At 42.4% G+C, this 15,819-nt stretch overlaps 1 protein-coding gene across 1 annotated transcript; it reads right to left on the bottom strand.

Moving 5' to 3' along the window:
• Positions 1-246: 246 nt before the first annotated feature.
• Positions 247-14,492, bottom strand: CD180 (CD180 molecule). The gene is made up of 3 exons (XM_044240673.1): positions 14,233-14,492; positions 6,968-7,134; positions 247-2,800 (listed from the first exon to the last, which is right to left on the bottom strand). Exons 1-3 carry the CDS (start codon positions 14,320-14,322, stop codon positions 1,072-1,074), a joined length of 1,986 nt encoding a protein of 661 aa, XP_044096608.1. The 5' UTR covers positions 14,323-14,492; the 3' UTR covers positions 247-1,071.
• Positions 14,493-15,819: the final 1,327 nt, after the last annotated feature.

The raw sequence follows: 15,819 nt of genomic DNA, 5'->3' as shown, positions 1-15,819 counted from the left end.
GTCTTGTCCTCTCTTTTCCACTGGTATAACCATTGCTGACACCCCCACCCTCACTGGGACCTCAGTAAGCCAGCTTATTGTTCTGGAAGGCTAGCCTACAACTATGCTTTTTTCCACCGGTTTTCAATGTGAATGTGCTGTATTGATTGCTGTCCCAGGTAAATAGAGTTTTGAGAGCTGGTCCGGGAACCGAAGCACTATTTATTTCATAGCTCCTGTGGGAAAGAAGCTTCTAAGGAGCAGACATCCAAATGAGAAGAGCATTTATTTGGACCACAGCCCATGTGTAAGGTAGGATTTATAACATAAGAGCAAGTGCCCCAGATAGGTAGAAGGAGCTTCTGGGGTTCTGAAGAGAGGGTGGCCAATGGAGCAAAACTCCTAGACGTTGGGAGCCGGGGGGCTAGTGGGAGTGATTTTTTTTTTTTTTTTTTTTTGGTAGCTATTTACACCCTAGCTGCTTTGTAGAAGGCTTAGAGACCCAAGGATTAAAGAGAACAGTGAGGTTGATTTTAGGTCAGATTCATTTCTCGGCCTCTTCTTTTAAATTCGCTGTGTATCCCCTTTTCCATTTAAAATAAGCTTTGAGACTTTATCCTCAACACATTTTTCAAGTAAATATGCCTTACTGAGGATTCAGAGTCAAGCATGATGTCCAAGCTGTGGGAGACAGAGTTTGGGCTGGGCTGTCCGCACTGCCTAGTTGGAGGAGTTGATTTCCTCTTAGAGTCATGGTAGGAGCTGCTTCGAGGGGTGTCCACAACCAGAAGGGAGATGGCTTTCTGTGCATTCCTCTCCTGGCCTTTCCCTGCCACGGGTCCTCCAACCACCTTCCATGTGAAAAAATGGCTCTGGGTCTCTCACAGCTGTTGTTGGGCCCCCTAGTCCTAGTCAGTTTAAGTTCCAGGAAGGTTCATTAGCTCTAGGACTCAGAGAAGCGCAGTGAATCCCTGCCCAGCTACAGGAACCAGTCCGAGAAGTCTGCCAGGCTGAAAAGGAACAGACAACTCTTCCCTTACTTCGGGCATTTTCATAAACATATTGACTTGACATCTCTAGAAGCGCTCAGCATTAAATGTGCTGGTATTTCCACCTCAGAAGGAATTTAACCGAAAAAATGAGCAGAAGGGCAATCAAGAATAAAAATACTACAAGAAAGAAAATGCCCATGGCCGTAATCCCACAAGACAGTTTGACATCAGACAGCTTAACTCCCTTTAAAGTCGGGGGGTTTGCGCACTTGGTGTCCTCCGAGCCCTCAAATTTCTGTAGGTTTTCTTTGTACCATGTTATAAAATGAATATTCGAACAAGTGCAGTCCAGGGGATTGTGACTTAAATTAATGGTGCTCTGCTGGGACAAGGTGAGGAGGAGATGAGATGGGATGACATGGATGTTATTGGCGGCCATATTGAGGTAGATTCCCTGAAGATGACTAAGAGCATCAATACTATTGCCCATCAGGTTGTTGTAGCTTAAGTCAACGTGACTCAATTTCCCAAGGCTCTGGAATGCTTGCTTGTCTATGGAGAGGAGATCACAGGAGGATAAAATAAGAATCTCCAAGCTCCTCAAGGTCTGAAGTAGGTTGGTCTTTGAGATACTCCCATCTTGAAAGTGATTCCCCTGTAAATTTAGATGGCGGAGATCCACCAGACCTGTTAGAAGATGCTGATTGCTGGTATCCAGGAGACAGTGAGAAAGATTCAGAACCTGTAGGATATGGAGGTTTTGGAAAGGACTTTGTGGACCCTTAACATACCAGCGGGTAAATGCCAAATCTAGACCTTCTAGCCGAGGACATTCTTTGAATGCCTGACTCCGGAGTCCGAGAGGCTCATTGTAGCTCAGGTTTAGGTATTGTAAGTGGGACAGGTTTTTGAGTTGAAGATTGCAGCAGTCAGAAGCCTCTATATCACTGTGGCTTAAATCAAGTTTCTCAAGATTTTCTAGTTTTTCCAAACAGCCGACACCGAGGTCAAGTTTCCTCTTGTTGCCTTTGATAGAGAGGTCTAGAAGGGATGGAAAACTGGCAGCACTGATTTGACACAATTGGTCAAATATGTTTACATTGAGAACTAATTTCTTGAGAGCCTTCATCCCCTCGATCCCAGAGGGGAGCTCGTTTAAGTGATTTGCTGTCAGATCCAATTCCTGGAGTTGAGTGAAACACCGAAACGTAGTAGATGAGATATCAGAGATATATTGCTTCTGCAGATTGATGCTTTCAACAGACATTTCACAAAGTCCATCAAACATGGCTGAAGTAAGGTCTTCATCATCAGTGTCCTCATATGACCCCAGCCAGAGAGACTGAGTAGAGGAGTTCTGTAGACCTTTTAATACAACAGACAAGTTAAGAGTCCCTCCAAAATTCAAACTTCGGAAGATTTTTGAATGGAAAGCTCCAGCCTCAATGCCTTTAATGTCATTGCCATTGAAATTAAGGCTTAGGTTGGTGGTCTTCTCCAGAGCATGCAAGTCTTCACTAGAGAGGTAGTGTATAGCATTATTCTGAAAATCCAGAACTTTCAGATTCTGGGTTGGGAAGTTTTCTGGGAACTTAATGGAGGAAATATGGTTGCTTCCAAGATACAAGCTTTCCAAGTTTTCCAGATTCTGACTTGGGATAAACTCGAGATTGGATATTCCTGTTTGGATTAGGAAAAGATGCTGCAGTGACGTGGGCCCGTTAAGAGAGGTTTCTGCCATGAATATCAGAGGATTTCCAGTCAGCACAATTGTGTTCAATTGATGATGGTTTTGAAAAGTATCTTCATGTACCCAGTTAATCTGGCACCTTGAAAAGGTAATAGTATTTAACAATAATTAATTGGAAAAAAGAAAAACTCTGTCACAGTGACCTATATTAATAGATCCATCTTTTGTGTTTAGTAAAAACACTATATGTTGTTACTTAAAATAAAACATAAAAAACCTTCTTAAGTACCAACAGATCACCTGTGGAATTAATGGCTAGCCTCAATTCTGAAAACTTTGATTTAGAATTTTTTTCTGGATATCTTGCCCCTTTGGATTGAACTCTTCAAGGTTTGTGTTTGGACTCTAGGGAACAGTTAATGGTTTGATTGTAGGCACAATCCAACTATTTACTATTTTAAGTAATATACAGTATGTTATATATAACATGATATGTAGTATATGTATCTCATTCTAGGCAAATCACAACTTATCTCAACCTCTTTTGTTGTGTCTATAAAGTTCAGAAATGGTGAGTACTTTGAGGAATAGTTGCTAGTCAAATGATACATATGAAAATGCTCCATAGAAATATGGAACAGTAGAGTTTTCATCCTGGTATTGCATCTGAAAATACTGGATTATGCATGCACACATAGGTGTAGGCATGTACGTGCATGCGCACACACACACACTCACACATAACTCCCCTGGAGATCAAGAAGGAAATTCCTTAGAATTCTAATTTCCTTGGGAAAAACTTGGAATCCCTAGGAACAAGTGAGCTCTGGAGCTAGCTTTGTCATATCTGCCAATGTCTGCCAGTTCTTGGTGGCCTAGAGCCCGAGTTGTGATAAGCCACATGCACCATGGCAGGAGACAAAGGTTGGGGTCCAAGCAGGGTAGGAGGTCCTATCAAAAACCTGTAAACCACCAAGACCCTCAAAAAGGATTCTTTCGGTGGATGATCTTGAAAAAAAAGTTCATAGATGATGATCTTGAGGATAAGTGTTTTTCTTGGCCATAGCTCTGGATGGAACAACAATAATGAGAGAAGTCTCTCCTGAGATTCTCAAACTACAAGCTTCCACTCCTGAGTATTGTGGCCTGAGTTGACGCTCTGTCTGTGAACCACCCAAAAGAAGCCCGTGTAGAAAATTGAGTTTCAAGCAACTCCAGGATGATAGTGACTTCAGGTAATTGGCAGAATTAAACAGAAATTTCTTTGGGAGTAATATACCTACTTAATTAATTTTTAATATGGAAAACCTTCAAATTTACATAAAAGTCAAGATCACAGTACAGTAAACTTTCATACATCTATCACACAGTGGCAACAGTTCTTGAGATTTGGTCACATACACTTCTTTGCTTTTTCTGTTTCCACCTCTCCCTCCTGAATGATTTTAAATTAGATCCTAGATATCCTGTACATATTTTATTATGCATCTCCAAAAAATATAGGCTTATTTTCTATAGCCATAATGCCATTGTGTAATTCCAGGAAAGTATTTTAAACAATGATTTGCATCAAATGAGTTCTAAGTAACATTTTACTGAAGACATAAGGGAATTAGTTAGTCAAAGTCAGTTAAAAGAAAAGTGTTCTACAGAGGGGCCTGCGCGATGCAGTCTGTTAAGCATCAGACTCTTGGTTTCAGCTCAGGTTGTGATCTCAGGGTCATGGCATAGAGTCCCTGTGTCAGGCTCTGTGCTCAGCATGACTCTGCTTGAGATTCTTTTTTTTTTTTTTTTAAATATTTTATTTATTTATTTGACAGAGAGAGATCACAGGTAAGCAGAGAGGCTGGCAGAGAGAGAGAGAGAGAGGGAAGCAGGCTCCCTGCTGAGCAGAGAGCCCGACGCAGGACTCGATCCCAGGACCCTGAGATCATGACCCGAGCCGAAGGCAACGGCCTAACCCACTGAGCTACCCAGGCGCCCCTCTGCTTAAGATTCTTTCTTCCTCTCCTTCTGTCCCTCCTGCTCATGCTCTCTCTCTTAAGCAAATAAATACATCCTTTTAAAAAATGTTCTACAGAATCAGGTTAAAACAAACAGAATTTTACTGGAATTAGGAGGTACATCTGATAACATATATATATGATTTATAAAGAATATGTGATATACCTGATATATATTATCAGAATATGTAATACATATATTTCTATCAAACATGTGTTTGATATGTTTAAGGGAAACAGTATAAACCAAGAATATGATGAAGGAAAAACTTATTAAAACTGATGTGATATATTTATAAAATGAAGTCATTGAAATTTACTGAAATAGGAAGTTAATGAAATTGAAAAACCAAGGACAGTTTACCCAAGTGATTAGACAAAGCTGAGGAGGATACTAATGGACTAAAAGTAGATGTGAGAAAATTACCTAGAATATAGTCCAAAACACCAAAGAGGTGGAAAACAAGAAGGGCATATTGACATATATGAAGGGTGGATGAGAAGATGCAGTATAAATCAAATCAGAGATCCAGAAAAGATGAAAGAGTGAATGGGAGCAGGCCAAGTTGCAAACAAATAACAGCTGGAATATTTTAGAATTGATGAAAGACACCCCTTGCAGATTCAAGAAGCCCAGTGATTTACTCAGTGTAACACTGATATTACAGAGTACCGAAGACGGAGAAAAACTACTGGAAACACCGAGAGAGGAAAGATTGCCTGCATGTGTACGGTGATTACACGGACAGGTGACTACCCAGCAGCAACCAGGGGAGAATGGAACGGCAGCACCAACGGGCTGAGAAAAATAACTACCAACTTGGAATCTTGTCAGGAGATACTGTCTTTCAAGAATCAGAGTGAAATAAAGACATTTTTGGAAAAACAAAAACCGAGGGAGTTGACTACTAGCAGACTTTCACTAAAGAAATTGTTACGTACCTCAGGAAAAAAGGGAAATTGTTCCAAGAGAAAGTCCGAAAAGTGAGATGGAAGAGTAAGCAAAGAAAAAAAACAGAAAACATGTTGATAGAGCTATAAAAAAACAAAAACAAAAACAAAAACAAAAAACCCAGCGGCTATTTAAAGTAATAAAAAATACTGTCTGACTGCTGGCCCTGTGAGAGGCAGGGGCGGGGAGAGCGAAGGAGAGGGAGTTTAGAAAGTATGAGGTCCTATCCGTATCACCGTTTGAGAACAACAGAAGAGGAAACCTAGAGTGTTCTAGCGGGACAAGCTATCCTGGCCCCATGCATTCCTTAGAAATGTGGTCAAACTCATTTCATCTAAAAGTGAGAAAGGGTAAGGTAGAGGGAAAGTAAGTATCTCAAGGGCACAAAGGGTAGGTAGTAGAATGATCTCTGTCCCTGTCTGAAAAGGCAAGGCTTTGTCTCAGTGACGTATTGCAAGGCAGCTGGTGGAATCTTGGCTGTGGAGGTGGCTTGGGGTTCTCTGGGGGAATCTGGACTGTGAGTCAGGAGAGCAGAGTCCTAGTTCCCTTACTTTGTGACCCTAAGCAAACTCACAGAGTCTCCCTGAGCCTCCATTTCCTCATTGAACATGGGTTAAGTAATATTCAGCATTAAAGTTATAAAGTTGAAATAAAGTTATAAAGTTGAAATAGTCTTGGGGATGTGAAGGCTCTGCCACTCTGGAGAAGCTCAGGCTGAGACACCAAAGAAACAGAGCTGCTGCAAGCAGTGTAGACCCCATCCACATGGAAAGCCCTTTCCCATCTTACACACACACACATACACAAACACACACAGGCATGAACACACGCACCCGTGCATGCTTTATTTCCCTTCTGGTTTCTTCCCTTTTTTTCTTGTGATACTTCTGCCCACTGGTTCACAAACACTGATTCAGCATTTGGAATCCTGATTTTGCTTCTAAAATTAAATAACGGAACTCTTTTCTCAATCTAGAGGGGGGAGAAGTTAGTACTTTATGTGTCTCTCCTATAAATTTTTCTTAAAATGTCATCACCCAATATAAACTATGGTATCTGATATAATACAAGATTTGTTTTCAGTTTTTTTTTTAAAAAATCAGTATTCCTTAGAACTTCTTAACACTGCTGATGCAATCTAGTTTTGAAAATAATCCACTTTTCTCTCTACTGACTGGGTTTTTAAAAATATTACATTTCACCTGCATAAAAACATTTCATGGGAAAGAGTAAACATGAAGGATAGAGTGTCCCTGCGCTCCCAAAAGAAGATCCTGGAAACAATTTGAATGCAAGTTGTGTTATTACATAAGTAAAATATCAACTACAGATGAGGAACTCAGATACGTACCTGGTTAAGTCCAAGAAGATCAGATCTACAAGTCTGCTGAAAGTTGTATTTTCAAGTGTAGGTAGGAAATTAAAGCCAAATTTCAAAAATTTTGTTGTATTTGGTAGAGTGTCAGGAACTCCCGCGAGACCTAAATTTTCACAGTTATATGTGATGTTGGCTTCTTTCTGATGAGAGAAACAATGTAAATTCCTAACGGAGTTGGAAATTTGATCGACTAGCAAAATTACATTTATCCTTTGAACAGCAATCTCTCTTCTAGTGATCTTTACCAAATAGATATCTGCAAAGACACAAAGTGGCTCATGCAAAAGATTATTTGCTATAGTCATTTTTGTAATTTTTTTGATACCAAAAGTTGGGCAATAACCAACTTATTCATCATTACAGGACTTGTTGAATGGAATAAGTACATTCACAAGATGGAACCTTCTGCAGATGAAGACAGGATGAGGAAAACCCCCACATGCTGACATGGAGTGATATCCAGGTATGCTGTCAGGTGTAAAAAGCCAGGTACAGAATGCTCATACATGGTATGTAGTACATGGTATATGGTATGTAGTATGTTGCATATTTTATGCTACCTTTTCTGATTCAAATAAAGCATTAGGAAAAGACATTTTATGGACTATCAAGAAAACCTTGAGGATAGCATATTACAAGATCTTAAGGAATGGTGAGTTTTGTTGATTATAAGTGCGATATTCATATTCTTTAGAGAAGCCTTTTGAAGTATTTCTGGATAAAATGACTTGATGTTGGGGATTTCCTTTAGAATACTCAGGGAAAAAAGGAAGGGAGGAATGGTTAGGTGAAATCAATAGGCAAAATATTGATGATTGTTGTATATAGATATATACTCATGGACGTTCTTTGTAACTAATGACTTCTGTATCTGCTCAGAAATTTTCTTAATATTTAAGGAGGGCACGTGGTGTGATGAGCACTGGGTGTTATATGCAACTAATGAATCATTGAACACTACATCAGAATTTTTTTTTCTTAAGACACAATTTAAACAAACTAGCAGGGTAGCATAGCCCGTAGGTCATGAGACTATGCAACTTCGAAGCATGACTCATTTCTGGATCTTTGGAACCACAAGCTACTGATACCAGACCCCAGCATTGGGGAACAGCCATGCATTTAAGTTCAGAGGATTGCCTCATCCTAGGTTCCATGGGAGCCAAGTATTTTGAATTCTGCCCTTGATTCCTGGGAGAAAGAGGCAAATGACAAGAATTGCAGCTTATAAGAGAATTTAAAAAAACAAGCACATTTTGGAAAATGTCCTAAGCTGCATTCACACACCCATCCCCTCCCCCTTTGGTTTTCATATTCACACTCCTGTGCGATCACAGTTACTATATGGATGGTGGCTCGGAGCGCCCCATGTTCTGCAATCACTCAAGCAGTGTTAAATCGTTTGCAGTCTATCATATATTTTTTAAAGATTTTATTTTTAAGTAGTCTCTATAGCCACAGTGGGACTCAAACTCACAACCCCAAGGTCAAGAGTCGCAGGCTCTCTTACCAACTGAGCAAGCCTGGTGCTCTGGTCTATTGTATTTTTTAAGGCAGGAAGTACACACACACACACACACACACACACACACACACACTCTTCTCATCCTCTTTTTTGTTGATAGTAAATTGCAGATATCATGTCCCTTTACCCCTCAATTTCCTGAGATGTCCTGAGAAAGGACATCTCTGGGGTGCCTGGGTGGCTCAGTGGGTTAAAGTCTCTGCCTTCTGCTCAGGTCATGATTCCAGAGGCCTGGAATCGAGTCCTGCATCAGGCTCTCTGCTCAGCGGGGAGCCTGCTTCTCTCTCTCTCTCTCTGCCTGCCTCTGTCTACTTGTGATCTCTGTCAAATAAATAAATAAAATCTTTAGGAAAACAAAACAAAAAACAAGGACATCTCTTCTGTAATCACGGTGCCATTACCAAATTCAGACTATTGAACGTTGATATGATATTATTGTCCAACATAGAGTTTGTATTCACATTTTGGCAATTGTCCTAATATTGTCCTTCATAGTAATTTTGTTTTTCTAATCCAAGTTCACATATTACATTTAGTTTTCATGGCTCTTTAGGCTCCTTTCGTCTGAGAAAATTCCTTAGCCTTTTGTTGTCTCTCATAGCATTGAGATATATATTTTTATTTTATTTTTATTTCATCTTATTTTATTTATAACTGAACACAGCCTTGTATCTTACAAATGTTCCTCACTTGGGGTCCTATCTTTCCTCCTGATTTGATTCAGGTTATACATTTTTGGTAGAAATACTATGTGAATGAAGTTGTGTCTTTTTCGCTGTCAGGATCCATGTCGAAACTTTCTGAGAGTGTGATTAGCAGAGCACAGGATTCCGGGACTGTAGAAGGACAATAAAAGAGAGAGGGAAGGAGCAGGAGGCAGAAAGGGAATATGGTGGGGCCATGGCCCTTCTGCCCCTGGGTGGGGCTGGCCGCCAGGGACACGCGCTCAGTGCTTCTCCAGGCAGACACCTCATTGCTCGTGCAGCCCCTGTGGTTCCTCTGAGTTCCATGTGAGCACTTCTTATGAAACCAGCTCTCCTCCTCTAGCCCTCAGTGCGAGGTCACTGTGGCAAATGACCTCCTCACTCCTGCTTTGGCTGGTTCCATAGCAGATGGGTAGCTTGTTGCTGGGAATTCCTGCCGCCGGCAGGGCTGTGCAAGGCTGTGGGGCCTTCACAGCTGCCGTCCCAGGCTTCCCCCGCTGCCCAGACGTGGGGCATTTACTCAGGACCCCATGTGCACTGGGACCTGCACCACCCACTCCGTCTCTAGCGTCCTGCCGGAGTTGTGCTTTTTCCACAGAACAGGACTTCCAAGGGCTACATGAGTGTTTGCCATCCCTTGCCAGGTATTCATTTGCATTTTTTCAGTCAAGATCTTATTTTGCCACCTTCTGCTGTAGCTCTAACTTCCTGCTATCCCACTGTATATTCTCTTGTTGAAAGTGTTGAAATAGTCTAATGTTGAACCCTTTGAGTTTCCCCAGGTGCCAGCTCCCACCTTGCCAATGAATGTCTTGTCTGCATTCAGCACACACAGTGGCCAGCTTCCCCCTGCGCGAGGAGTCTGGGATGCTGAACACTGACCTTCCCTCCATTTTTCACTCCTCTACCCAGAGATAGCATTATGACTGCATCAAATCCCAGGGTAACAGATGCTCTCTAAAAATAAAACAAAATATTCCCAGAAGGGCAGAGTCCTAAAGCTTGCTGGTCTACCTGACACCTCCAGGCAAAGGGCATCACAATTATATGCAGTTCATTTTCTATTTGTCTGGTGGACAAATTCCGGCTCTCAACCACTTAACTGTGTTCTCTGAGCCTTCTTTTTCCCCAGCTAGAGATGGCGGATAACCTTGTTTGCGGGTCAGCCCTAAGGATTAATGCTATAATGTAGGCTGGGCACTCACAAGAGAAGTTCCTTTCACTGGATCATCACAACATCATGTTATTGACAACTCTTCAGAAGCCTTTGTATGTGCGAACTTTGTATGTGGACTTGGAGTTCTCCTGAAAAGAAGTTCTACTAAGCACTCTCCACCCCTCCCTAGATCAGATCACAGAACACTTATTCTAGTTATGCTTTGCACATTTGTCAGCCTCCAAATACCTGGTAATGGCTCTAATTTTGTTACTTATGATGTATGTACACACACACACACAGAACGTGTAGAATATAACAGTGGAAGATTCTACATGAAGTGTTTATGGATGTTCATTATATTTTTAGAACTTATCTAGGTTTGAAATATTAAAATAAAATATTTGAAATATTTTAATTCAGTGTGGGCCATAGATGTAAAAAGGAAACCAAGCAACAGAAATAAATACAAGGCATACTTCTAGAAAACATAGGATATATCTTTATGGCCTTGGGGTAGGCAGAAATTTCTTAAACAGGACAGAAATGCACTGAAAATAAAGGAAAAATAATAAATTAACCTACATTAAAATCGAGAACTTCTGTTCATCAGAAGATATCACTAAGAAAGTGGAAAGGCAAGCCATGGAGTGGGAGAGGATATTTGCAATCTGATGAAGGACTTATATCTACAATACTTAAAGTGCCCTAACAAATCAATTTGAGAAAGACCAATAATCCAAGGAAAATGGGCAAAAGACTAGAAGAAGCACTTCTCTCTCTCTCTCTCTCTCTCTCTCTCTCACCTCCCCACACACATACACTCACACTTAAGGATATGTCAATGGCCAATGAAGTTGAAAATGTACTGACTTTAATCATCAGGAAAATAAAAATTAAATCCTAGTAAATACACTACTCACCATCCATCAGAATGGTAAACATTCTTAAACAATAGTGAGGCTCCTGGGATACATTGCAATCAGAGCTCATACACGTTGCCAGTGAGTATATCTGGGTACCAGCCCTTTGGAAAACCTTTTGGCAATATCTACTGAAATTAAATACATGTATACCCTATGACCAAATACATCCCCACCCAGGTATACACCTAATCAAGATTTGCACATCTGTTTTCTAGAGACATAGATATAAATGTCCAAGGCAGCAGCATTTACAATAGCCAAGAAATCGAAAACAAGGCCAATGGCCATTAACAGCTGAATGAATAAATAAATAGTGGTTCTCTAATACAAGAGAATACCACAATACACTAATACAAAATATACAGTATGTGATTAAAAAACCAAATGATTGCTCTATGCAGCATCTTTGGTAAATGTCACATGTTTAATGCTGAGCAAAAGAAGCCAGGCACCAAAGAGTACATACCATGTGGTCTCCTGTATATGAAATTCACGAAGAGGCAAAATCATTTTTTGGTCATAGCAGTTAGAGTACTGGATGCCCCTGGGGGCTGATGACTGGAAAGAGTCATGAAGGGGCTTCAGAGAATGTGTGTTTCTAGATCTATGTGTTGGTCACGTGGATGTGCTCTCTTGGGTGAAAACTCAGGGAGCTGTACACTTAGGACTGGGGGACCTTCTGCATGTATGTTTTACTTCAATAAGAGGTTTATTAAACTTAAAGCAAAACAAAAGCCTTGTTTTCAGATTAGGGCCTGATGAGCTAATGGCCGCCACAGGAGCACATATACAGGACGTGGTTAATTCTGCTTAAACTGGAGGGGAGAACAAAAGAGGAAAGTAAGGTAAGGGGGAGGGCAGGGCAAATTGGGTGACCTGCACTTGGAAAAAAACAAACCCTTCAACCCAAAGCTTCCTCTCCCACCACTCCCACTTTTATTCCACTTGCCAGTGGTCCAGAAGTTCCTTAGCTTGGGACCAAACCCTCATTCATCTTTGTATCCTGGCAACTTGCCAGTAGTCTCATAGAGTGACAGCTCAGGAAACAGCCTGCCAATCCTCTTACCAAGAACTCATATATGATAGAGAATATAAAGAAAGGTATAGATCCAGTGTTAATTGCACTGGTTCCAAAGTGTTGAAAATTGGTCCTTTTGGAGGGAGAGAGGCAGGGAGGTTGTTGTATCAAAAAGTTTCAGCCTCACCTGACTTAACCAAAAGCTAAAGCTCTTGCTGCAGCATAGGACCAGGCCTAGAGATCCTGAGATCCTCAGCATCACTTGTGACACCTGAGTGTCAGGGGGCCCATGGAATAGGTAACACAAGGCCTAGGAGTTCACCCGCTGCTCTCTCCTCTGCTCTGCCAAAGCTGGGGCCATTTGCAAAAAGGAACTGACAATTCTGGAACCTAGCGTCCTCAGTAGGAAGTGAGAGTGGTACAGTATTTCCACAGGCTTTCTAGAATCTCCCAGGGCTCCCTTCTGGGCCTCTGGGGGGCTGCATGGGCTTTGCAACCATGCAGGGATTTAAGAGTTGAGCTGGTAGGCTTAAGAGAGGGATATTTAAGATAGCTTGCTTTGCGATGAGCTTGAATTTGATTGCGATACTGTCCTACCTGACGATGTTGTCACTGAGGAGGTGGTATCCCCACTCTGAGCCTCTTATCATGTCCTTTATGTGCCTGTGTGTAATTGGCCTTCCAACTTGAATGATGGGGAGGTAGCCTTCTGGGGTTGATAAAAACCTCTTCCTCGACCCCTTCTTTTGTGGACTGATTTGTGTTGCTCCCACATTCGGTTGTCTTAACCCAAGTACCTCAGAATGTGATTTTATTTGGAAAGAGAGTCTTTAAAGAAGTAATTTAGTTAAAATGAAATCATTAAGATAGGCCCTAATATAGTATGACTTGCGTCCTTAGGAGAAGAATACAGTAGGACACGGATACGTCAAAGGCCAGACGATGTGGAGACACAGGGAGAAGGTGGCTATCTACGGGCTCATGAGAGAGGTCTCAGAAGAAAGTAATCCTTCCAGCACCTGGCTCTTAGACTTCTGGTCTCCAGAATCATGAGAAGTTTCTCAGCAGGAGAGAGGTTGAAGCACTTTAGAAGTTGGCAAGAGACAGATCCTTCTCCTTTATGTCTCTTACCGCCTTCTCCAAGAACTTCCCACAAGTTGGTAAATATTGTTATGGGGCAAAACAGAAGATACAATCTGGCTCTATTCTCCAGTATTACTCCTGTGGGTTAAAACAGATGGAGGGCTGTCCGATGTGAGGAGAAAGACTCATTCAGAGTGATCTTTCTATGCTCTAAAACCTGGCACAGGCCATCTTCACTAATCTCCAGGACACCAGAAAGCAGTTTGTGGCAGTGACCGTATGCTAGGATGTTGGACAAACAGCACCTCCAAGCTGGACGCATGTTTGGAGGGCTGCCCTTTGCCCTGAGCCCCTGTTGGTATCTTATGCCGCAGTTAGGATCCTTTTGAGGGAAATGTTTGCAGAGGAGGAAAACCCTCACTTTTTCCAGTGAAGAACCTTCCAGATCATCCCCTTGCAGAGCTCTATGTCTCCTTCTTCACTCTAAAGAAAAATCACTACCTGCCATGTCACCCCCCCCTTTTTAAAAAAAGATTTTATTTATTTATTTGACAGAAATCACAAGTAGGCAGAGAGGCAGGCAGAGAGAACGGGGGAAGCAGGCTGCTTGCCGAGCAGAGAGCCCGATATGGAGCTCGATCCCAGGACCCCGAGACCATGACCTGAGCCAAAGGCAAGCGGCTTAATCCACTGAGCCACCCAGGCGCCCCCCGTGTCACCCTTTTAAAGACAGTCGATATTGAGAGACTAGGGCTCAGATAGGACTGTCGAATCTCACAATTTCCAGGTAGTTTAATCTAGATAAAGACACACAGTTCAGACTCACCTCAGTGCACATCTGATTCAAGGAGGTGATGGCTTTACAGCTCGCAGAAAACACCACCGCCAATAGGAAGCAGCCGGCACGGGGAGCCATCACTGGAATGAGGCCACCCCAGCTTGGTGGGTTTATCCAGTGCCTGGAGCGGAGAAATGGTATCCAAGTATAGTGGCCTCAGTATTTCGGCAGGCAGAGAGATGCTCAGAAGGGTGATATGGGAACAAGAAATGCTGTTGATTTCTCACTTTTTGCTAGGTCTGTGCTAAAAAAAAAAAAAAAAAAAAAAAAAAAAAAAGAAGAGAAAAGAAAAAGAGGAAGTTCCTTTTGCATACCACCAATCCTTGCCAAAAATAGCTGAGAACCCAGCCCCAGAATGGTCCAGAGCATTTCCTGGCAAGCATGAATCAGTTGAACACCCCTCTGGTGCATGTCATCCGGACTCTCAGTGTGATGGTTTTTATTGAGTTAGGCCAGCTTCAACAGTTTGGCTACCTCCAACAGCTTCTGGTCCCTTTCCACAAGAGAAGCCATAGAAGCAGGAAGCTGGCCTCACAAAAGAAGCCGTTTCATTAGCTGTCCTAGGTGAGCACCATGGAGAGGCACTGTGGCATGCTGGCGGGGGCGGGGGGGTTGTGCAGAGGGAAGGACCAGGTTCTGAGGTGGGGCCTGCTGGAGGTGGGCACTGGAGCAGAAGGGAACAAAGCCCCTCTCCACGACTGCCTAGGCCTCCTGGTTGCTCCTGCCTCTGGTCTCGGTACGGGAGGATGACACATCCATCCTTTGACCCTGTGATTCAGGCTGAATACAGCAGCTCAGGTGGAATGGAATCCCCCCTTTTTTCCCTTTCAATCTGGGGAAGTAGGGAACCCTGCTGTATATGGGGCAGTCCGGTGGGGAGAGCAGGATTAAGGATGTCAGCCTTGGCTCTACCTCTTCTTAGAAATAGCTTCAAGTAGGATTGCAGTTGTCCTCATCATGGCACAAGATGGGGGAATGATTAAAGAAAGTCAAAGTTCAGCCTCACTGGGCTGAATTGAGCTCCCTCCAGATCAGAGGGGCTGCTTGGCGTTATAGTTCCCCCAGTCCATTTCCCAGAGCCCGGTTCTTTGCTGCAGAGCTCAGAATGACTTGAGAGGCTGCTTCCACTACTTCATCACAACTGTTCATTAAGAATCACCGGAGCTGCTATTTATTGAGCTCCTGTTCTATGTCAGACTCCAGGCAGGGTGCTGTTTTGTTTGCGTTTATATCTTTATCCCATGTCCTACCATAGAGGTGCTGTTGTTTCTCCCTCTTTATAGATGTAAAAACTCATGCTTGGAGAAATTAAATGACCTCTCCAAGGCCACATAACTAGGAAATGGAGGACGGCAGCTTGAGACCCACGGTCTCACGATGGAGACTGTGCTCTTACATACTGTAATTTAAGGAAGAATTTTGCCTCCTGAAAGAGTGAAGAATGGTTGGGATGAAGAGAGTGCTTCATCTGGAAATGTCGGAAATGTCAGACCAGACAAGAAAAAGCAGAGGGGGTTGGAGAAACTGTGGTCTAGGCATCATGCGAGGGCTACTTCAAATATTTAGGCTTTTCTC

This window comes from Neovison vison, chromosome 1 (assembly GCF_020171115.1).
Source record: "Neovison vison isolate M4711 chromosome 1, ASM_NN_V1, whole genome shotgun sequence".
In the NCBI taxonomy this organism is placed as follows: Eukaryota; Metazoa; Chordata; class Mammalia; order Carnivora; family Mustelidae; genus Neogale; species Neogale vison.
This window is presented reverse-complemented; position numbering and strand designations above follow the sequence as displayed.

Coding starts and splice junctions, on each gene's coding strand:
- CD180 (XM_044240673.1), bottom strand. CDS start 14,322: ATGGCTCCCCGTGCCGGCTGCTTCCTATTGGCGGTGGTGTTTTCTGCG. Junction 7,135..14,232: donor TGAATCAGATGTGCACTGAG/GTGAGTCTGAAC, acceptor TTCTCTCATCAG/AAAGAAGCCAACATCACATA. Junction 2,801..6,967: donor ATCTTCTTGGACTTAACCAG/GTACGTATCTGA, acceptor TACCTTTTCAAG/GTGCCAGATTAACTGGGTAC.